Source organism: Giraffa tippelskirchi, chromosome 2, assembly GCF_054371585.1.
Source record: "Giraffa tippelskirchi isolate mGirTip1 chromosome 2, T2T-mGirTip1v1.2.pri, whole genome shotgun sequence".
In the NCBI taxonomy this organism is placed as follows: Eukaryota; Metazoa; Chordata; class Mammalia; order Artiodactyla; family Giraffidae; genus Giraffa; species Giraffa tippelskirchi.
In genome coordinates, this window is record NC_137276.1 from 68,344,517 (window position 1) to 68,360,080 (window position 15,564).

The window sequence follows — 15,564 nt, forward strand, 5'->3', positions numbered from 1 at the left end:
GATCAGTTTGACTCGGCGTTTAAAATAACTCCTCCGGGGTGTGCTCATTTTTTGATTTGTTTTCCAGTGGAGACTTTTCAGAAACTGCAGAAGGCAAAGGATATTTTGACTAATGAAGCAAGTCGAGCCCGCTATGACCACTGGCGAAGGAGCCAGATGTCAATGTCATTCCAGCAGTGGGAAGCTTTGAGTGACTCGGTGAAAATGGTAGGTTTCTCTCTGGGATGAAGGGAATTTATGAAGCTCAGGCTGCTCTGGATTAGACTCACATAGTAGCTTAAAGGGGCTTCCCTTGTGGCTCAGATGGTAAAGAATCTGCCTGCAATGTGGGACACCTGGTTTTGATCCCTGGGTTGGGAAGATCCCCTAGAGGCGGGCATGACAACCCACTCCAGTATTCTTGCCTGGAGAATTCCCATAGACAGAGGAGCCTGGCGGGCTACAGTCCATGGGGTTGCAAAGGGTTGGACATGACTGAGCAACTAAGCACAGCACACAGCACAGTAGCTTAAAGTGTCAACGGACAAGAGGAGAGAGAAGACCAAGAAGCTGGTAGAATCTGGATACAGTGCAGTATCCACAAAATCTTGTGAAAGGAAATTCAATACATCAGGGTCAGAAGAACCTCTGACGATGCTTTTCAGTCTCTTTGGCTGTTTGTATATGTATATGTAGGTATGTATACATGTATATGTATATGCATATGCTTCCTGTTATCATCTACTGTTTGATACATTCTGATAACTGTGCTTCTCAAGTTGCTCATATAACAGTGCTGAATTTTGCACCAAGGCAAATTCATATGCTCCATCTTTTTAGTTCATATGAGCCTGTTCTCTTTTCAAAGCTTCATAAAGTCAATAAAAACAGGACCTGATTAATCAAAGAAATCTGTAAATTATTCCTTTTATTAATTTTGGTAAAAGAATTATTGGATAGATGCAGAGAGACTTGTAAAACCATTCTGTTATTTTCTTCCATGCCATTAAAAAAACCAAATACAAAATAATCTCTATAATTTTTATGTTACATATTTATTTTGTCTTTCCATGGACCATTGTAGATTGCAGAGAGAATGTAATTTTAAAGGTTTCTACATTCTTAGGCATGATTTACATGATTTTTTTAATCTGCTGTTTTTTCCCCTACAGGGATACTTTTCTGTAACATGAGACTTAAAAATGGAGAAGTTACCTTATAAGGAAGTGTTCAGGGACATGTTAGAATAAATGTATAAAGTGATTCACATCTCTTAAATTCCAGTTCTTCAGGGTTATGTTCAGATTCCTTCTTAATAGTTTTTATTTAAACAAGGCTTGATCAAATTGTTTTTTCACTGATAAATGACCTCTACCAGTGAGGGTGGTCTTTGAAGTAATGGGGAAGAACAATGCAAAACTCTCAAAGTATATACTTAAAGCCACTCTACGTAACATGTAAATGGTTTTATTCATTTCATTTCAGAATGCAGTATATATTCATACGATTTGTTTATGGTCAGTTAATTATTTATGAAGGACCATAAGACTGTTGAATATACATACAACATAACTAGAGAGAATCTTTAAAAAAATAGTGACTTAGCTTCACATACTCAAAAATAAGATTTTTCTTCTACATTGTGTATATCCAAAATTCCTTGCTAACTCTGACTAAACATTGTTCTGCCACCTCTATATAACCATATTTCTATTCTCTTGAGTATTATACACTGTAACTGCTACTGAATTAGTGACCCTTGCTATTTTAATGCCTTTTGATTTATAGTTCATTTTTCTTGATGATCCACTGAACTGTATTGATTAATTTTAACTGCTAATATCAAGTTAGCTGTGGATTTTTCAAAAACTCTTCTCCAAGTCCCTGTTCTAATTTATATGTTGCATATGTCTTTCCATTAAATACTAATGTCCTACCTCCAAATACATCATTTCTGCTTAGAATTTAGTTTAATTATGAACTGTTTGAGGGCTTACAATAATTACATTTCAGATCTTACTGGCTGCATTATTGGTCTTGTCAGCAATGTTGAAATATTATGCTGGGTTAGCGTTTGGTTCAGGATTTATTTTTATTAGTGGTACAAAAATGATGAAATGCATATCTTTCCACTTTAAATCAGGAGTGATCTTTTTCCTTGCACTGTCTCCTTGTTTGGGCTCAACCATGCTGTTTCTGTATTTCTTCCTCAGTGAACTTTGAAACCCCTATACCAAGTTTCATGTGCTTTGTACCTCATTGGATAGATTTTCTTTTTAAAAAAAATTTTATTTATTTATTTATTTTTGGCTGCACTGGGTCTTTGCTGCTGTGTGTGGGCTTTCTCTAGTTGTGGAGCACGGGCTTTGGGGAACATGGGCTTCAGTAGTTGAGGCACATGGGCTCAGTAACTGCGGCACACAGGTTTAGTTACCACGTAGCACCTGGGATCTTTCTGGACCAGAAATTGAACTTGTGTCCCCTGCTTTGGCAGGCAGATTCTTGACCACTGCGCCACTAGGGAAGTCCCAGATAGACTTTCTGTAACTTCCTTTCATTCTTTTCTGTTCTAATTTTCATAGTGACTTCTGCATGTGAAAACATCACATGCAGAGGTAAGGTTCTCTATAACATTTTAGTTGCCGTTTTTTGTGTGTTTGTGTGTGCATTTTTTTCTCCATCCTTTCACACTCACTACTCTAGAGAAATTAATAACAATTGTCATACCTAGTATTGTTCATCACCTATTGGATCACTACCATTGTATAGATAAATATCATCATTAGGGTGTTTGGACTAGATATACTGCTATGCCATTCTGACAATAAATGGTTATAATTCAGGACTTGAAATTTTAGGTGACATTTATCTAAAACACATCTGCATGTTTGCTTGCCCTAAGGACAAATCACAATGCACTTTTGCAGCATCACACAGGTTCCTATCATGAGAATCTCCTAGAGGGGATTCCTCATATAGCTTCAGGGATGATACATTTCTATCATTCAATGGTGATGAAACTCTAAGTTGTATTTTTTTTTCCCCACAGCAAGTCCTTGTCACTTAACCAGCTATTGATTTTACTTTTTCCTTTTTAGAAGCTCCTCCTGATAGTTTAATTTGTAAAACTTATGATAAATCAATCACCAAAAGGGAGGGGATATTTGTGTATGAATGGCTGTTTCATTTTTCTGTACAGTAGAAACTAACACAACATTGTAAAGCAACTATACTCCAATATCAATTAACTAAAAAGGAATTCGATCAGGTCAATGATTATGTTGGAAATTTAAGTCTAGATATGTAATATTGGTTTAAAAAAGGGAAATTTAAGTCTAGATACGTAATGTTGGTTTAAAAAAGGGAATATGAAGTGGGGACTTCAGTAACTGTGGCCTTCAGATCTTGGAATAACTTGAAAATAGACACCTTTCCAGCTTAAAGAATCTTATGGAAATCATCACTGTCTTGTTAAATGGTTTTACCCCAAGGGATCCGCGGTGTGAAGGGTTCTTCCTCCAAAATGGCTTGAGGATGGTTCTGGGGAAAGGGTTACAGCAAAGCCACAGTCAAAATAAAATTCTGAGAAAAAGATTCTCACAAGCTGTTAAAAATGTCCCATGCTGTATCAGTTACTACAAATGCTTTCAGAGTATTTACTATATAGGTCAGTCATTAATCCTCACCCCCTCATCTAAGGCAGACTGTAGGCACTTTTATTCTGAGAGAGAAGTACTGAGACAGAGAGTCAAGATATCGTATACCGGCCACCTAGCTGACCTGTGACACATACAGCTCACCGTTTTCAGTTCTCTGGGCCCTGAAAGCTTGCATTTCTTACTCTCAGTTTTTCACTAAGTTTCTCAATATCTTTTGTCCTCCACAGACAAAGCCACTGGCCAGCCTCCTCTATTCCTTGCACATGCAAAAAACCCAAGAAACTAAGCAAACAAAACAATAACAACAGACCCAAACCAACCAAACTAAAACCAGATTATATTTTACACCTGAAGATTATATTTTACAGCTGAAGCCGCTGCCTCTTTTTAAAATTAACACTTTTATTTTGAAATAAAACCTACAGAAAAATGCTCAACACCTGCATTTATAATTCAGCAAACAGTTGTGAAGTGTATACTCATAACCACTCCTCTCCCCAACACACATATTACTGATACCCAGAAGCTCCTCCTTAATACATTTTGGCAATCATAACTCTATCTAATTTTTATTTTGTTAATTTTTTATTTTTGGCCACACCTTTTGGCATGCCGTATCTTAATTCCCTGCCCTGGGATCAAATTTGTGTCTCCTGCAATGGAAGTGCAGAGTCTTAACCACTGCACCACTGGGAAAGTCCTTCATTAAATTTTTCAAACTTAGTTGTACATGTATATAGACTTGTCAGAGAAAATTTAGAAGACACCAAAATATAAAAAGAAAAAAAAAAGACTTCATAATGCTGCCATGCAAAGATAACCCCATTAGTATTTTGATGCATTTCCTTCCAGTGTTTTCTGCCCATCATTTGTTAGTGTGAGAGCTGGTTACATTGAATGATGAAAATAATTGCTTTACGGGGTCTTTCTTTGGGGAAGAGGAATTAGGATGATGCTCCTTTGCAGTTGAGGAGAGACAGGTTGAATTGGGAAGAAGTGAGTCCTCTGGTTGGATCAAGGCAGAAGGCTTGAATATCCTTTTGGTTTTAGGGTGTGCACAAGGCTATATTGCCCTCTAGTATGTATATTTTATGTATATGTATCTACATATATATTTATTTGTCTATATTTGAATGTATCTTTGTACCTTTAATTTAGTTGAGATCATCTCTTTGTCATCATGTGCATGCTTAGTCACTTCAGTCATGTTTGACTCTTTGTGGCCCCATGGATTGTAGCCCGCCAGCCTCCTCCGTCCATCAGATTCTCCAGCAAGAATACTGGAGTGTGTTGCCATGCCCTCCTCCCAGGAATCTTCCTGATCCAAGGATTGAACCTGCGCCTCCTAAGTCTCCTGCATTGGCAGGCAGGTTCTTTACTACTAGTGTCCCCTGGGAAGCCCATTTGTGATCATGTTGGCTGCTATTCATAAACACCATGTTATTAACATTTCTAAATTCTCTTTAAAAATGATGATGAACAGATTTATTTAAGATTCCAAGGAAGCATTTTACCACTTTGTACTTTTCCTTTCTTCTGATGAGGTGTTTCTCCTGCTTCCTGTCTATGTGGTCAGTGTTAGTGCTCCTGAGACAAGTGGTAAGAAATTATGGTTCACTCTAAACTCCAATACTTTGGCCACCTCATGCGAAGAGTTGACTCATTGGAAAAGACCCTAATGCTGGGAAGGATAGGGGGCAGGAGGAGAAGGGGACGACAGAGGATGAGATGGTTGGATGGCATCACCGACTCGATGGACATGGGTTTGGGTGGACTCCGGGAGTTGGTGATGGACAGGGAGGTCTGGCGTGCTGCGATTCATGGGGTCTCAAAGAGTCGGACACGACTGAGCGACTGAACTGAACTGAATTATTGAACTAAGCTCTGTAAGATGCTGATGATCCCTAATCCTTCCCCGCCCCATCCCCCTCACGTTGCTTGGGTGAGCAAACATGGCCAAGTTCACATGTAATGGGCCACCGCCTCCCCATGTTGCTTTGTTCAAACTGGCACATAAAGTGGTGCTCCGGGAAGGAGTTGGCAACTGCAGTATTTTGAGAGAGTTCAGAATTCAGTGCACAGAAGATGAAAAGCCTGATGTCCCTTGCATCATGGGGTATGTGTGTAGCAGAGGCAGTGGCCCCTTCTGTGATTTTTGGCACAGTTTTTAAATGTCACAACTTCTGAGTTTATTCACTAAGCCTTGGACTTCAGAAAATCAATGTTTTTGCTTTGTGCTCTTGCTTTGCTTTTATTCTTTTTTTTTTTTTTTTTTAGCACAGGAAAACAATATCCTCATTATTAGGAAAATAATTTATTCTGCAGTTTTAATTTGCCCCAATACATAGCTTATGGGTTTTTCTTGGGTTTCTGAGTAACAGAGGTTACTGTTCAGTAGTGCTTTAGGAACAGCATCCCACAGTATCAGATGAGATTTCAAGAAACAGTTATGTTTATTATTTTGGCTTATGCCACAGCTAATTATTCTACTTGAATATTCTTGATACAGCAAACTCTCTCTCTTTCTTATTCTGTATTCATCTATTCTTCCTTTAATTTATCTACTCATCCATCCAGTTTTAAACATCTTAATAGGAAATACAGAGAGTTCCGTGGAAGTCCCAAGGTTAGGACTGGGCACTTTCACTGCCATGGTCCAGGTTCAATCCCTGGCCAAGGAAATAAGATCTCACAAGCCAGGTAGCTTGGCCAGAAACAAAAAAAAAGAAGGAAATACATATATAGGAAATATGTGAAAAGGGTCCAAAAGCATGCATGGGTAAAAGTAATTGTCTCTTACCTTTGCTCCATTCTGAAGATCCATTTTTCATTTTTTCCTCACTCCTGACATCACCATCAGTAGCCAGAGCTAGGTTGGAAAAATCACACAGTTAAATTATTTGGCAAAGGACCACTACCAAGTATATTGGACACCATTCTAGGATATCGGGTTTCTGGGGAGAGTTTTCAAGTGTTTTGAATCTTGTGTTTGTCTAAAAATATAAAAGTTTTCCCGGAAGTCAATGGGGGAATGCCCAACACTTGATTTATGGTCTCTGACTTTTTAAAACTGTAACTTAAAAAATAATAAAACACTTTTGGTTTTTTTTTAAATAAACTAGTACAATAGGATATGTAATAAAAAGTGAATCCATCTTTGTTTCATACCTCAGTTCTACTTCCCTCTCCCAGAAAGCCACCATTGTAGTTTCTTCTGTTTTCTTTCAGCAACCTTCCATAATGTATACAGACACATTCATAAAAAGTCTCCAGAATAATTCTGTTAATGAATGGGAGGAGAATGAAGTCACTCAGTCGTGTCTGACTCTTTGCGACCTCATGGACTGTAGCCCTCCCAGGCTCCTCGTCCATGGCATTTTCCAGGCAAGGATACTGGAGTGGCTTGCAATTTCTTTCTCCAGGAGATCTTCCCGACCCAGGGATTGAACCTGGGTCTCCCACATTGTAGGCAGATACTTTACTGTCTGAGCTACCAGGGAAGTCCATAGTATCATTAAAAAAAAAACAAATGGAAAGATATTTTAAAAGTTCCCGTTATTTGATGGTAACTGGACTTGAAGTGAATTCACTTAAAATTAGGACAGATATTTCACAATAAATATTGACTAACTTCCTGCTTTGTGCCATGAGTTTTCTTAAAGAAAACTCCTGCAAAACATGTATGCAGGTCAAGAAGCAACAATTAGAACCGGACCTGGAACAACAGAATGGTTCAAAATTGGGAAAGGAGTACGTCAAAGCTGTATTTGTCACCCGGCTTATTTAACTTTATGCAGAGTACATATTGTGAAATGCCTGGCTGGATGAAGCACAAACTGGAATCAAGATTGCAGGGAGAAATATCAATAACCTCAGATATGCAGATGATATCACCCTTATGGCAGAAAGCAAAGAGGAACTCAAGAGCCTCTTGATGAAGGTGAAAGAGGAGAGTCAAAAAGCTGACTTAAAATTCAACATTCAAAAAACTTACATCATGGCATCCAGTCCCATCACCTTATGGCAAATAGATGGTGAAACAATGGAAACAGTGACAGACTTAATTTTCTTGGGCTCCAAAATCACTGCCGATGCTAACTGCAGCCATGAAATTAAAAGATGCTTGCTTCTTGGAAGAAAAGCTATGACAAACTTAGACAGCATATTAAAAAGCAGAGACATTGCTTTGCCAACAAAGGTCCATAGGGTCAAACCAGTGGTTTTTCCAGTAGTCATGTATGAATGTGCGAGTTGGACTATAAAGAAAGCTGAGCACCAAAGAATTGATGCTTTTGAACTGTGGTGTTGGAGAAGACTCTTGAGAGTCCCTTGGACTGCAAGGAGATCAAACCAGTCAATCCTAAAGGAAATCAACCCTGAATATTCATTGGAAGGACTGATACTGAAGATCCAATACTTTGGTCACTGATGCGAAGACCTGACTCATTAGAAAAGACCCTGATGCTGGGAAAGATTGAAGGCAGGAGGAGGAGGTGACAACAGCGGATGAGGTGGTTGGATGGCATCACTGACTCAATGGACATGAGTTCGAGCAAGTTCCAGGAGATGGGGAAGGACAGAGAAACCTGGCATGCTGCAGTCCATGGGGTTGCAAAAAGTTGGACATGACTGAGTGACTGAACAACAACTGCTTGTGCCATGAGTTTTCTTAAAGAGAAGATGTATAATCCAGAATTCTAATATTTGCCAGCTCTGCATTGATCATGTCTGGAAAGAAGGTCACAATAGTAGTAGGTTTAATCTCTGGCATGGCTCAGGGTACACAGTCCAACTGTTTGTTTTTTGATAGTAAAATACACATAAAACCTACCATTTAACCATTTTAAAGTGTACGTTTCAGTGGCACTAAGTACATTCCCAATGTTGTTCACCCATCATCACTGTCTAGTTTGAGAACTTTTTCATCACCCCAAAAGGAAACCCCTGTCCTTGTTAGCAATCATTTCCTATTCCTCTCTCACCCAGCCTCTGGTAACCACTAATCTGCTTTCTATCTGTATGAATTTGTCTATTCTGGAATTATACAAAATGTGGCTTTTTATGTTTGACTTCTTTTACTAAGCATAATATTTATAAGGTTTATCCACATTGTAGTACTTTCTTCCTTTATTATGGTCAAATAGTATTTCATTGCATGGATGTGCCACATTTTTATTTATCCAATGAATTGATGGACATTTGGATTATTTCCATGACTGCTATGAGTATTTGTGTGTAAGTTTTTCTTTGAACACCTGTTTTCAATTCTTTGTATGTAGGAACTGAATTGCTGGGACATATGGTAATTTTATGGCTAATTTTCTGGGAAAACATCATTCTTTTAATTTCTCTGATGCTGGTCCCTTTCCTTTATACTAAGATATGAATTTCTCCTCATATTCTTAGTTTTCCAAATCGGTGAGGATTAATTGGTTAATATCTGAATTAGTTGATTAATATCTGGCTAATAGTCAAGCCTAATATTTTGTTAATCAGCACTATAATAGTAGGTTAATTGTTACCACATATTGAACTTTAAATATAGAAACTACATAATATGGATTTTATATTATACATCTGCTTTCAATTAATGTAGTCAATGCACTGGGCTGTCAGAGGAAAAAAGGATCTGATGTTGGAAGAATCTGACCAGACTCATACTGACAAAATTGAAAATGAGGAAGAGGATGAGCAAAAAGAGATAAAGAAAGAGGAGTTTGGTTCAACCACAGAGAAAATGGAGCAGAAAGAATCCAAATCTGTGGAGAAGTCATTCTCTCCACAAAATCCAGATTCTCCAGGTAAGTCATGTCATGTAGTTTGTAGAACAGAGAAGGTCTGAAATTAAAAGATCCATTTTATATCGTATGTATTCTCAACCTTTCCAATTACATAGTAGTACCAACTATAAAGGTTGTTACTTAGCATCGACACAGAAACTAGATATATTCCTTAACACATTCCTTGCAAGTGAAAACTTGAGACATTTCTGGGATCATCTTCTGCTTTACTGAAACAACACTAGCTAGCATGTGTTGGGTATATATGTATATATTTATTTATTTTTAAACTTTTTTTGGATTTTTTGATGTGGGACCATTTTTAAAGTCTTTATTGAATTTGTTACAATATTGCTTCTGTTTTATGTTTTGGTTTTGTGGCCTTGAGGCATGTGGGATCTTAGCTCCCCAACCAGGGACTGAACCCACACCCCCTGCATTGCAAGGCAAAGTCTTAACCACTGGACTACCAGGGAAGTCCCTGTGTTCTGTGTGCAGTCCTTTACATATATTACTTAAAATCTATTATCTTATTTAATATTAATTTTACATGAATTAATTTATTTAATCCTCACTACAAGTATTATTCTCATTTTACAGATGAGAAAACTGAAGCCTTGGGAGGCTGAATAATTTTCTTAAGCTTATCCAGCTTGATTGTGGCAGGGAAGCGGTCTGAGATGACACAGTTTGACTGCAGAGTCTGCATTCTAAGGCACTGCAGTATCCTCAGAAGATATATTATCTGTAGGTAGCTCTGTAGACATCTGACCCATGTATAGGTCCACTGAAACAGGGTATTATAGAGGTTAAATTCTTGGCTCCTAAGCTAACCCACCTGGGTTCACATTCCGTGCTAAGTTGCTTCAGTTGTTGTCCAACTTTTTGTGACCCTGCAAACTGTAGCCCTGTAGGCTCCTCTGTCCAGGGGATTCTCCAGGCAAGAATACTAGAGTGGGTTGCCATGCCCTTCTCCAGGGGATCTTCCCAACCCAGGGATCGAACCCAGGTCTCCTGCATTGCAGGCATATTCTTTACCGTCTGAGCCATGAGGGAAGCCCCTAAAAATCCAGATTCACATGAAAGAGCTCAAGCAGCAAGGGCCGAGTTGGGTGCCAGGTGGTGGTCCAAAGGCCCAGAGCCATGCATGCATCCAGAGGCCCAAAGTCCTTGGCAATAGACACTGAAGGAGACCATGTCAGCTCACATTCTAGCTCTACCATTTATTATTTATATTACTTGGTTAAAGTTATTTAACTCCTTCACACTTTAATTTCCTCATCTACAAAACAGAGATCTAAGTGGTACCTTCTTATAGAGTTACCAAGAGGATTAAATGAGGTGATCCATGCAAAATGCTTAGGACAGTGATTTGCCTATAGCAGGCCCTGGGCAATTGTTAGCTATGGTTATCATTTCTTTGTCTATCTGGCCATCCCACTGTGTTTATCTTGTACAGGTGTGTTATGTATCCACACTCTTAACTATCCTCAACATCCCAGTAGAATTTAGCCTTTAAGTACAATATTGCTTCTGTTTTATGCTTTGGATTTTTGGCCATGTGTGATCTTAGCTCCCCCACCAAGGATCGAACCTATATCCCCTGCATCAGAAGGCAAAGTCTTAGTCACTGGACTGCCAGTGAAGTCCCTAGCCTTTAAGTAGAAGTTTCCTGAATGCCTCAAACACATCTTTAAAAAAGAAGGTAATTAGATAGGTTGTGGTGAACTATAGTCTTTCTAGAAATAGTCACTTCTAAACTCTCTTTGGTGAGAATTTTTACATGCTAACTTTTTGGGAATAAAGATTCTTGGTGCTTCATTCAGGTGCCTCTGCTGGTTTCCCAAGAGATCCTTTTGTAGAGCCTGCAGTTGATTGCATCAGCCTCATAACTGGCAATGGTTATAATATAACAAATGGATCAAAGCAGAAGGCCAGATGTCCCAAGAAGTGTTTCAGGGAAACATAGGCATATAAACACCCACCCACCCACCACAGTTTGCATATACAGGCAAACATGTGACTGCTTCCCCATTTGTCCTTGGAATGTTCAGATCTGTGCTTCCTGAACCTCTAGGCCCTCCCTGTGACTTTCTGTTTCAGATTCAGGCCTATTCTGAGTTCACCAGAATTGAAGGGGTTGATCATGTCAGAGCCTTACACTGAGGCCACACTTAAATCCCTTTCGTAAGATTCTATAAAATTTTCTCTTTCTTTTAAAAAAGTTATTTAGATATTTAAAAGCCTCAAAGTAATATGAGCTTATCATTGAAAATTCAAAGAATCAGGACATCCCTGGTGGTCCGATGGTTAAGACTCCCCACTTCCAGGGGGCAGGGAGCTCAGGTCTGATCCCTGGTCCAGGAATTAAAGTCCCACGTCTCGAGCAGTGCAGCCAAAAAATAAAAAAAATTTTAAAAATTCAAAGAATCATACATAGACAATAACTTGGTGTCTACCCTAGTGTCTCATCCTTCTCTGCTTCTATTTCCTGAAGTAAACAGTGGAAATGCCCAGGTGTGTCTCCTTCTACACTGGTTCTCTATGTTAACAAAGGCATGCATAAGCATATGTTCGTTTGTGAGGGTTATACTGTCACATTCCTCTCTGTTACACAGTAACTAAGAGTACAGACTCTGTAACCAGAGCCTGGCTTTTTCCACTGCTGAGTTGTGTGACCTTGGGCAAGCAAATTAACCTCTCTGTATTTATATCTTCTTATCTCTCTATAATGGTTAAAATATTAGTGTCTACCTTATAAGGTCTTTTTGAGAAGTAAATAACGTATGTAAACTATTTAGACCTGGTACATGGCCAGTGCTTTTTTAGTGTTAGCTTTTATTACTATGGGGTTTCTCCTTAGACCCTTATATTTAGAATGAACTCATTGGTTTTAACAACTGATAAATATTCCATAGTGTAGATATATTGTAATTGACTCTGAACAAGTTGTGATGCCAGTTTTGATACCCTCACATCATGAAGTATATTATACTGTGGTTGAGGAAGGAAGTGAAGGGGGTGAGAGGGGAGAGGATCACTGTTCTGAAAGCTACTACTGAAGAATAAGAATTAGGAAATTTTGCTGAAGGCTGCATATACCAATATTTTCTTAACATTATTTAAGAGATTATTGGCTGTTCTGAGTAGTGCCTTAAAGTTGGGTTTTCATATGCCAAAGTACAGTTGAATGCTTATTTATAATTTCATTTGACTGCAATGAAAATTTTTATAATGTCAGCATTTAAGAAATATTATTCATGTCAGCTTTACTAAGCCCCAAGTGGCTTCCCACATAACTTTTCAGCATTTTTGTTGATTTCCTCAAGCAGTACTTGGTGTTTACTTTGAAGTTTGCCTTTTGATGCCTCTTCTGTGATAAATATCCATCAAAGAGCCCCCATCATTTCCGACTCTTCATTGCAACCAGGAAAAAAAGGAGCACAGCATCTGAAAACCCACATGCAAGACAATCTAACTTTTACTTTATTTTCATTTAAATATGCAATAAATGTGCCTTCTGATAAATACAGTTCTAGAATCAAATAGTATTGCATAACATCTTGGAGTCAAAAAAAAAAAATCAAACATAGCAGATGCTGTTGATGTGCCAACAGATCCTCTGGGCATCTGCCTTCCCAGGCATTGCCAACCATACGGCTCCCACCAGAGGGCCTTCACTGGCAGTGAATCTGGTTTGGCAGCAAGTGAGCAGACAGTTAAGTGCCAGGGAGTAAATACCCTGTGGATGTAGCCATCAGATAATGAATGTGAGTGGGAGGATAAATTCTCCAACACCGTCACCCCTCAAGTGGAACAACTCTTGAGTTTTTTTTTTTTTTTTAATGTTGTCTCCCAGGGCTCCCCAGGGGATCAAACCCTAGTTGTCCAGAGTAGTAACTTCCTGAAAATGTACCCTTTATACACTTGGTTCCTTTCCCTACTTCCCTACCAGGTTCCCTACCAGGGTCTTTTGGGATCACCTCCCAAATTAGCCACTTGTATTCAAGTTCTTGTCTGGGGTCTATTTCTAGGGTAACCCAAATGTGAAAACATCTTTTTTAAACTCCAAAAATAACACATATTTAGTGTAGAAACGTGAGGAAAATACTGTTAAGCAAAAGGAACAAAATACAATAACTTGTAGTCTTACCACTTAGGGAAATATTTATTATTGCTATTTTGGTATATTTTTAAGATATATTAGTATACCTAAAATGAAAAGGATATCACTGTACATATTTTGTGTGTGTGTTTCAATTACAGGTTGTCGGAAACAATTTCCTTTTTGCCTTTTCCCCCAAATGGAAATTCTTCAGATTTTTTCTCTGATAATTCTAAAGAAAGTGCAGATTCTATTTTCCTGGGATAATCACTGTCAACTAGTTTGTGTATATTTTTCCTGCTAGATATTTAGATAATATTTTAAATATCAGTGGAAGTATGTATTATTTATTATTCTGTATTTTATGTATTATTCTGTAACCTGTCTTTTATTGGCAATATTTTAAACATAAAAATAATACAAAGCATACTTGTTCATTATAGAAAAATAAGAAAATACAGATGAACAGAAAAAGAGTATAAAGGATGAAAATCATACGTATTCCAACTCTTCAGGAATAGCTACTATCAATATTTAGGGGTAATTCCTTGTAGACTTAAAAAAGCTTTTATATAAACACCCATGTAAATAATGAATTTATGAATGAGATCATGCTGTCTAAATTATTTCCTAACTATTAGTTACTTAGCAATATATTATGAACGTTTTTCTATAATGATAAATATTAAAAAATTGTTAATGACTATATCAAAGCCTTTTAACCAGTTTTCTATTACTGAAGATTTAGATTGTTTCTTTGAAACATTTATAAATGGTATCACAATAAACATCGTTATAGTTAAACCCTTGGGCACATCATGATTATTTCATTAAGATAAATTTCTAGAAGTAGAATTATTGGTTTAAAGGTTTATACATTTTAATGAGTTTGATAAATATTGCCAAATTACCTGCTAGAAGAATTTTGCCAATTTACCCTTCCTCTAGTAGAGAATGAACATGACCTTTTTTCTAGTTTTCAACAAACTTGTTTATTAGAATAAAAAAATCTTACTATTGTAGAATAAATTATTTGTATTTCCAGGGATTCTTTCCATTGACTTTTACTTTTGGTAGCTGTTTGAAAGTAGTTTCCAATTTCTTTGCAGATGAATTGTCAAAATTCCTACCACTGGAAGCATCTATAAATATCCTTTTATTCTTAAGCATTTAAACATGTGAAGTCCTCTCATCCATATAGACCAATTCCTGTTCATAAGGAGTCAAAAGTCTGCTTATCCATCTATGTAAGATACTAAAAACTGACACCAAAGACTTACCCTTACATTTCATTTGTTGCTATGAAATCCTATGAACAAGCTGTTTTACTATGATAAGCTTGAGTTTTCCTACCTTTGATTTTAAAATATCCCCTTCTCTCTTCTACAGGTTTTGCAGATGTGAACTGTTGGCACCTTCGTTTCCGCTGGTCTGGGGATGCTCCTTCAGAACTCCTGAGGAAATTTAGAAACTATGAAATATGAAATATCCCTGTTCCATAGAGGAGAGAGAAAAAGAAAGAAAGAGAGAGAGAAAGGGAGAGATCCTTTCTTGTGCTGCCAACTCGTAGTCTTTCTTCAGATCTTAAAAATGTCATATTTGTGAATTGCTGAGTACCAAATCATTCCTCCATCCTTGAACCCATTCTCTCAATGTGTTTTTTAAATGAGAAAATTTTCAGACTAGTTTCTTTCAATATTGAAGTAAATTAAGGCCCTTAGATCCAGAGTAGATTGTATTATGTGTATTTTCCTGTTAATGTTATTTATAGAGATCTATGAAAAATCAGTCCCTGTAGTTAAATATTTCATTGATGTACCATGATCTTTATTAGTGCTGGATATACAAGAAATGTTTTGTGACTATGAACTTAAAATGAAATGTGAAATTACTTGTGTACATTGAATGAAATAAATAATCTATCCAAAGTTCATAATGAATTTTTTATTTAAAAATTTTATTTATTTGGCTGGATCATGTCTTATCCCTTGGAGAAGGGACTGCAATTCACTCCAGTATTCTTGGCTGGAGAATTCCATGG

At 37.5% G+C, this 15,564-nt stretch overlaps 1 protein-coding gene across 4 annotated transcripts in view; it reads left to right on the top strand.

Moving 5' to 3' along the window:
- The window catches only part of DNAJC12 (DnaJ heat shock protein family (Hsp40) member C12), a 41,303-nt gene extending 25,847 nt beyond the window's left edge, over positions 1 to 15,456 (top strand). For all 4 annotated transcript variants that reach the window (XM_081568941.1, XM_081568938.1, XM_081568939.1 and 1 more), the window contains 3 exons: positions 68 to 207; positions 9,235 to 9,439; positions 14,913 to 15,456. In XM_081568941.1, coding sequence (XP_081425067.1) covers positions 68 to 207; positions 9,235 to 9,439; positions 14,913 to 15,007 — 440 coding nt within the window. In that variant the 3' untranslated portion in view covers positions 15,008 to 15,456. The remainder of the gene's footprint in view (positions 1 to 67; positions 208 to 9,234; positions 9,440 to 14,912) is intronic.
- Positions 15,457 to 15,564: the final 108 nt, after the last annotated feature.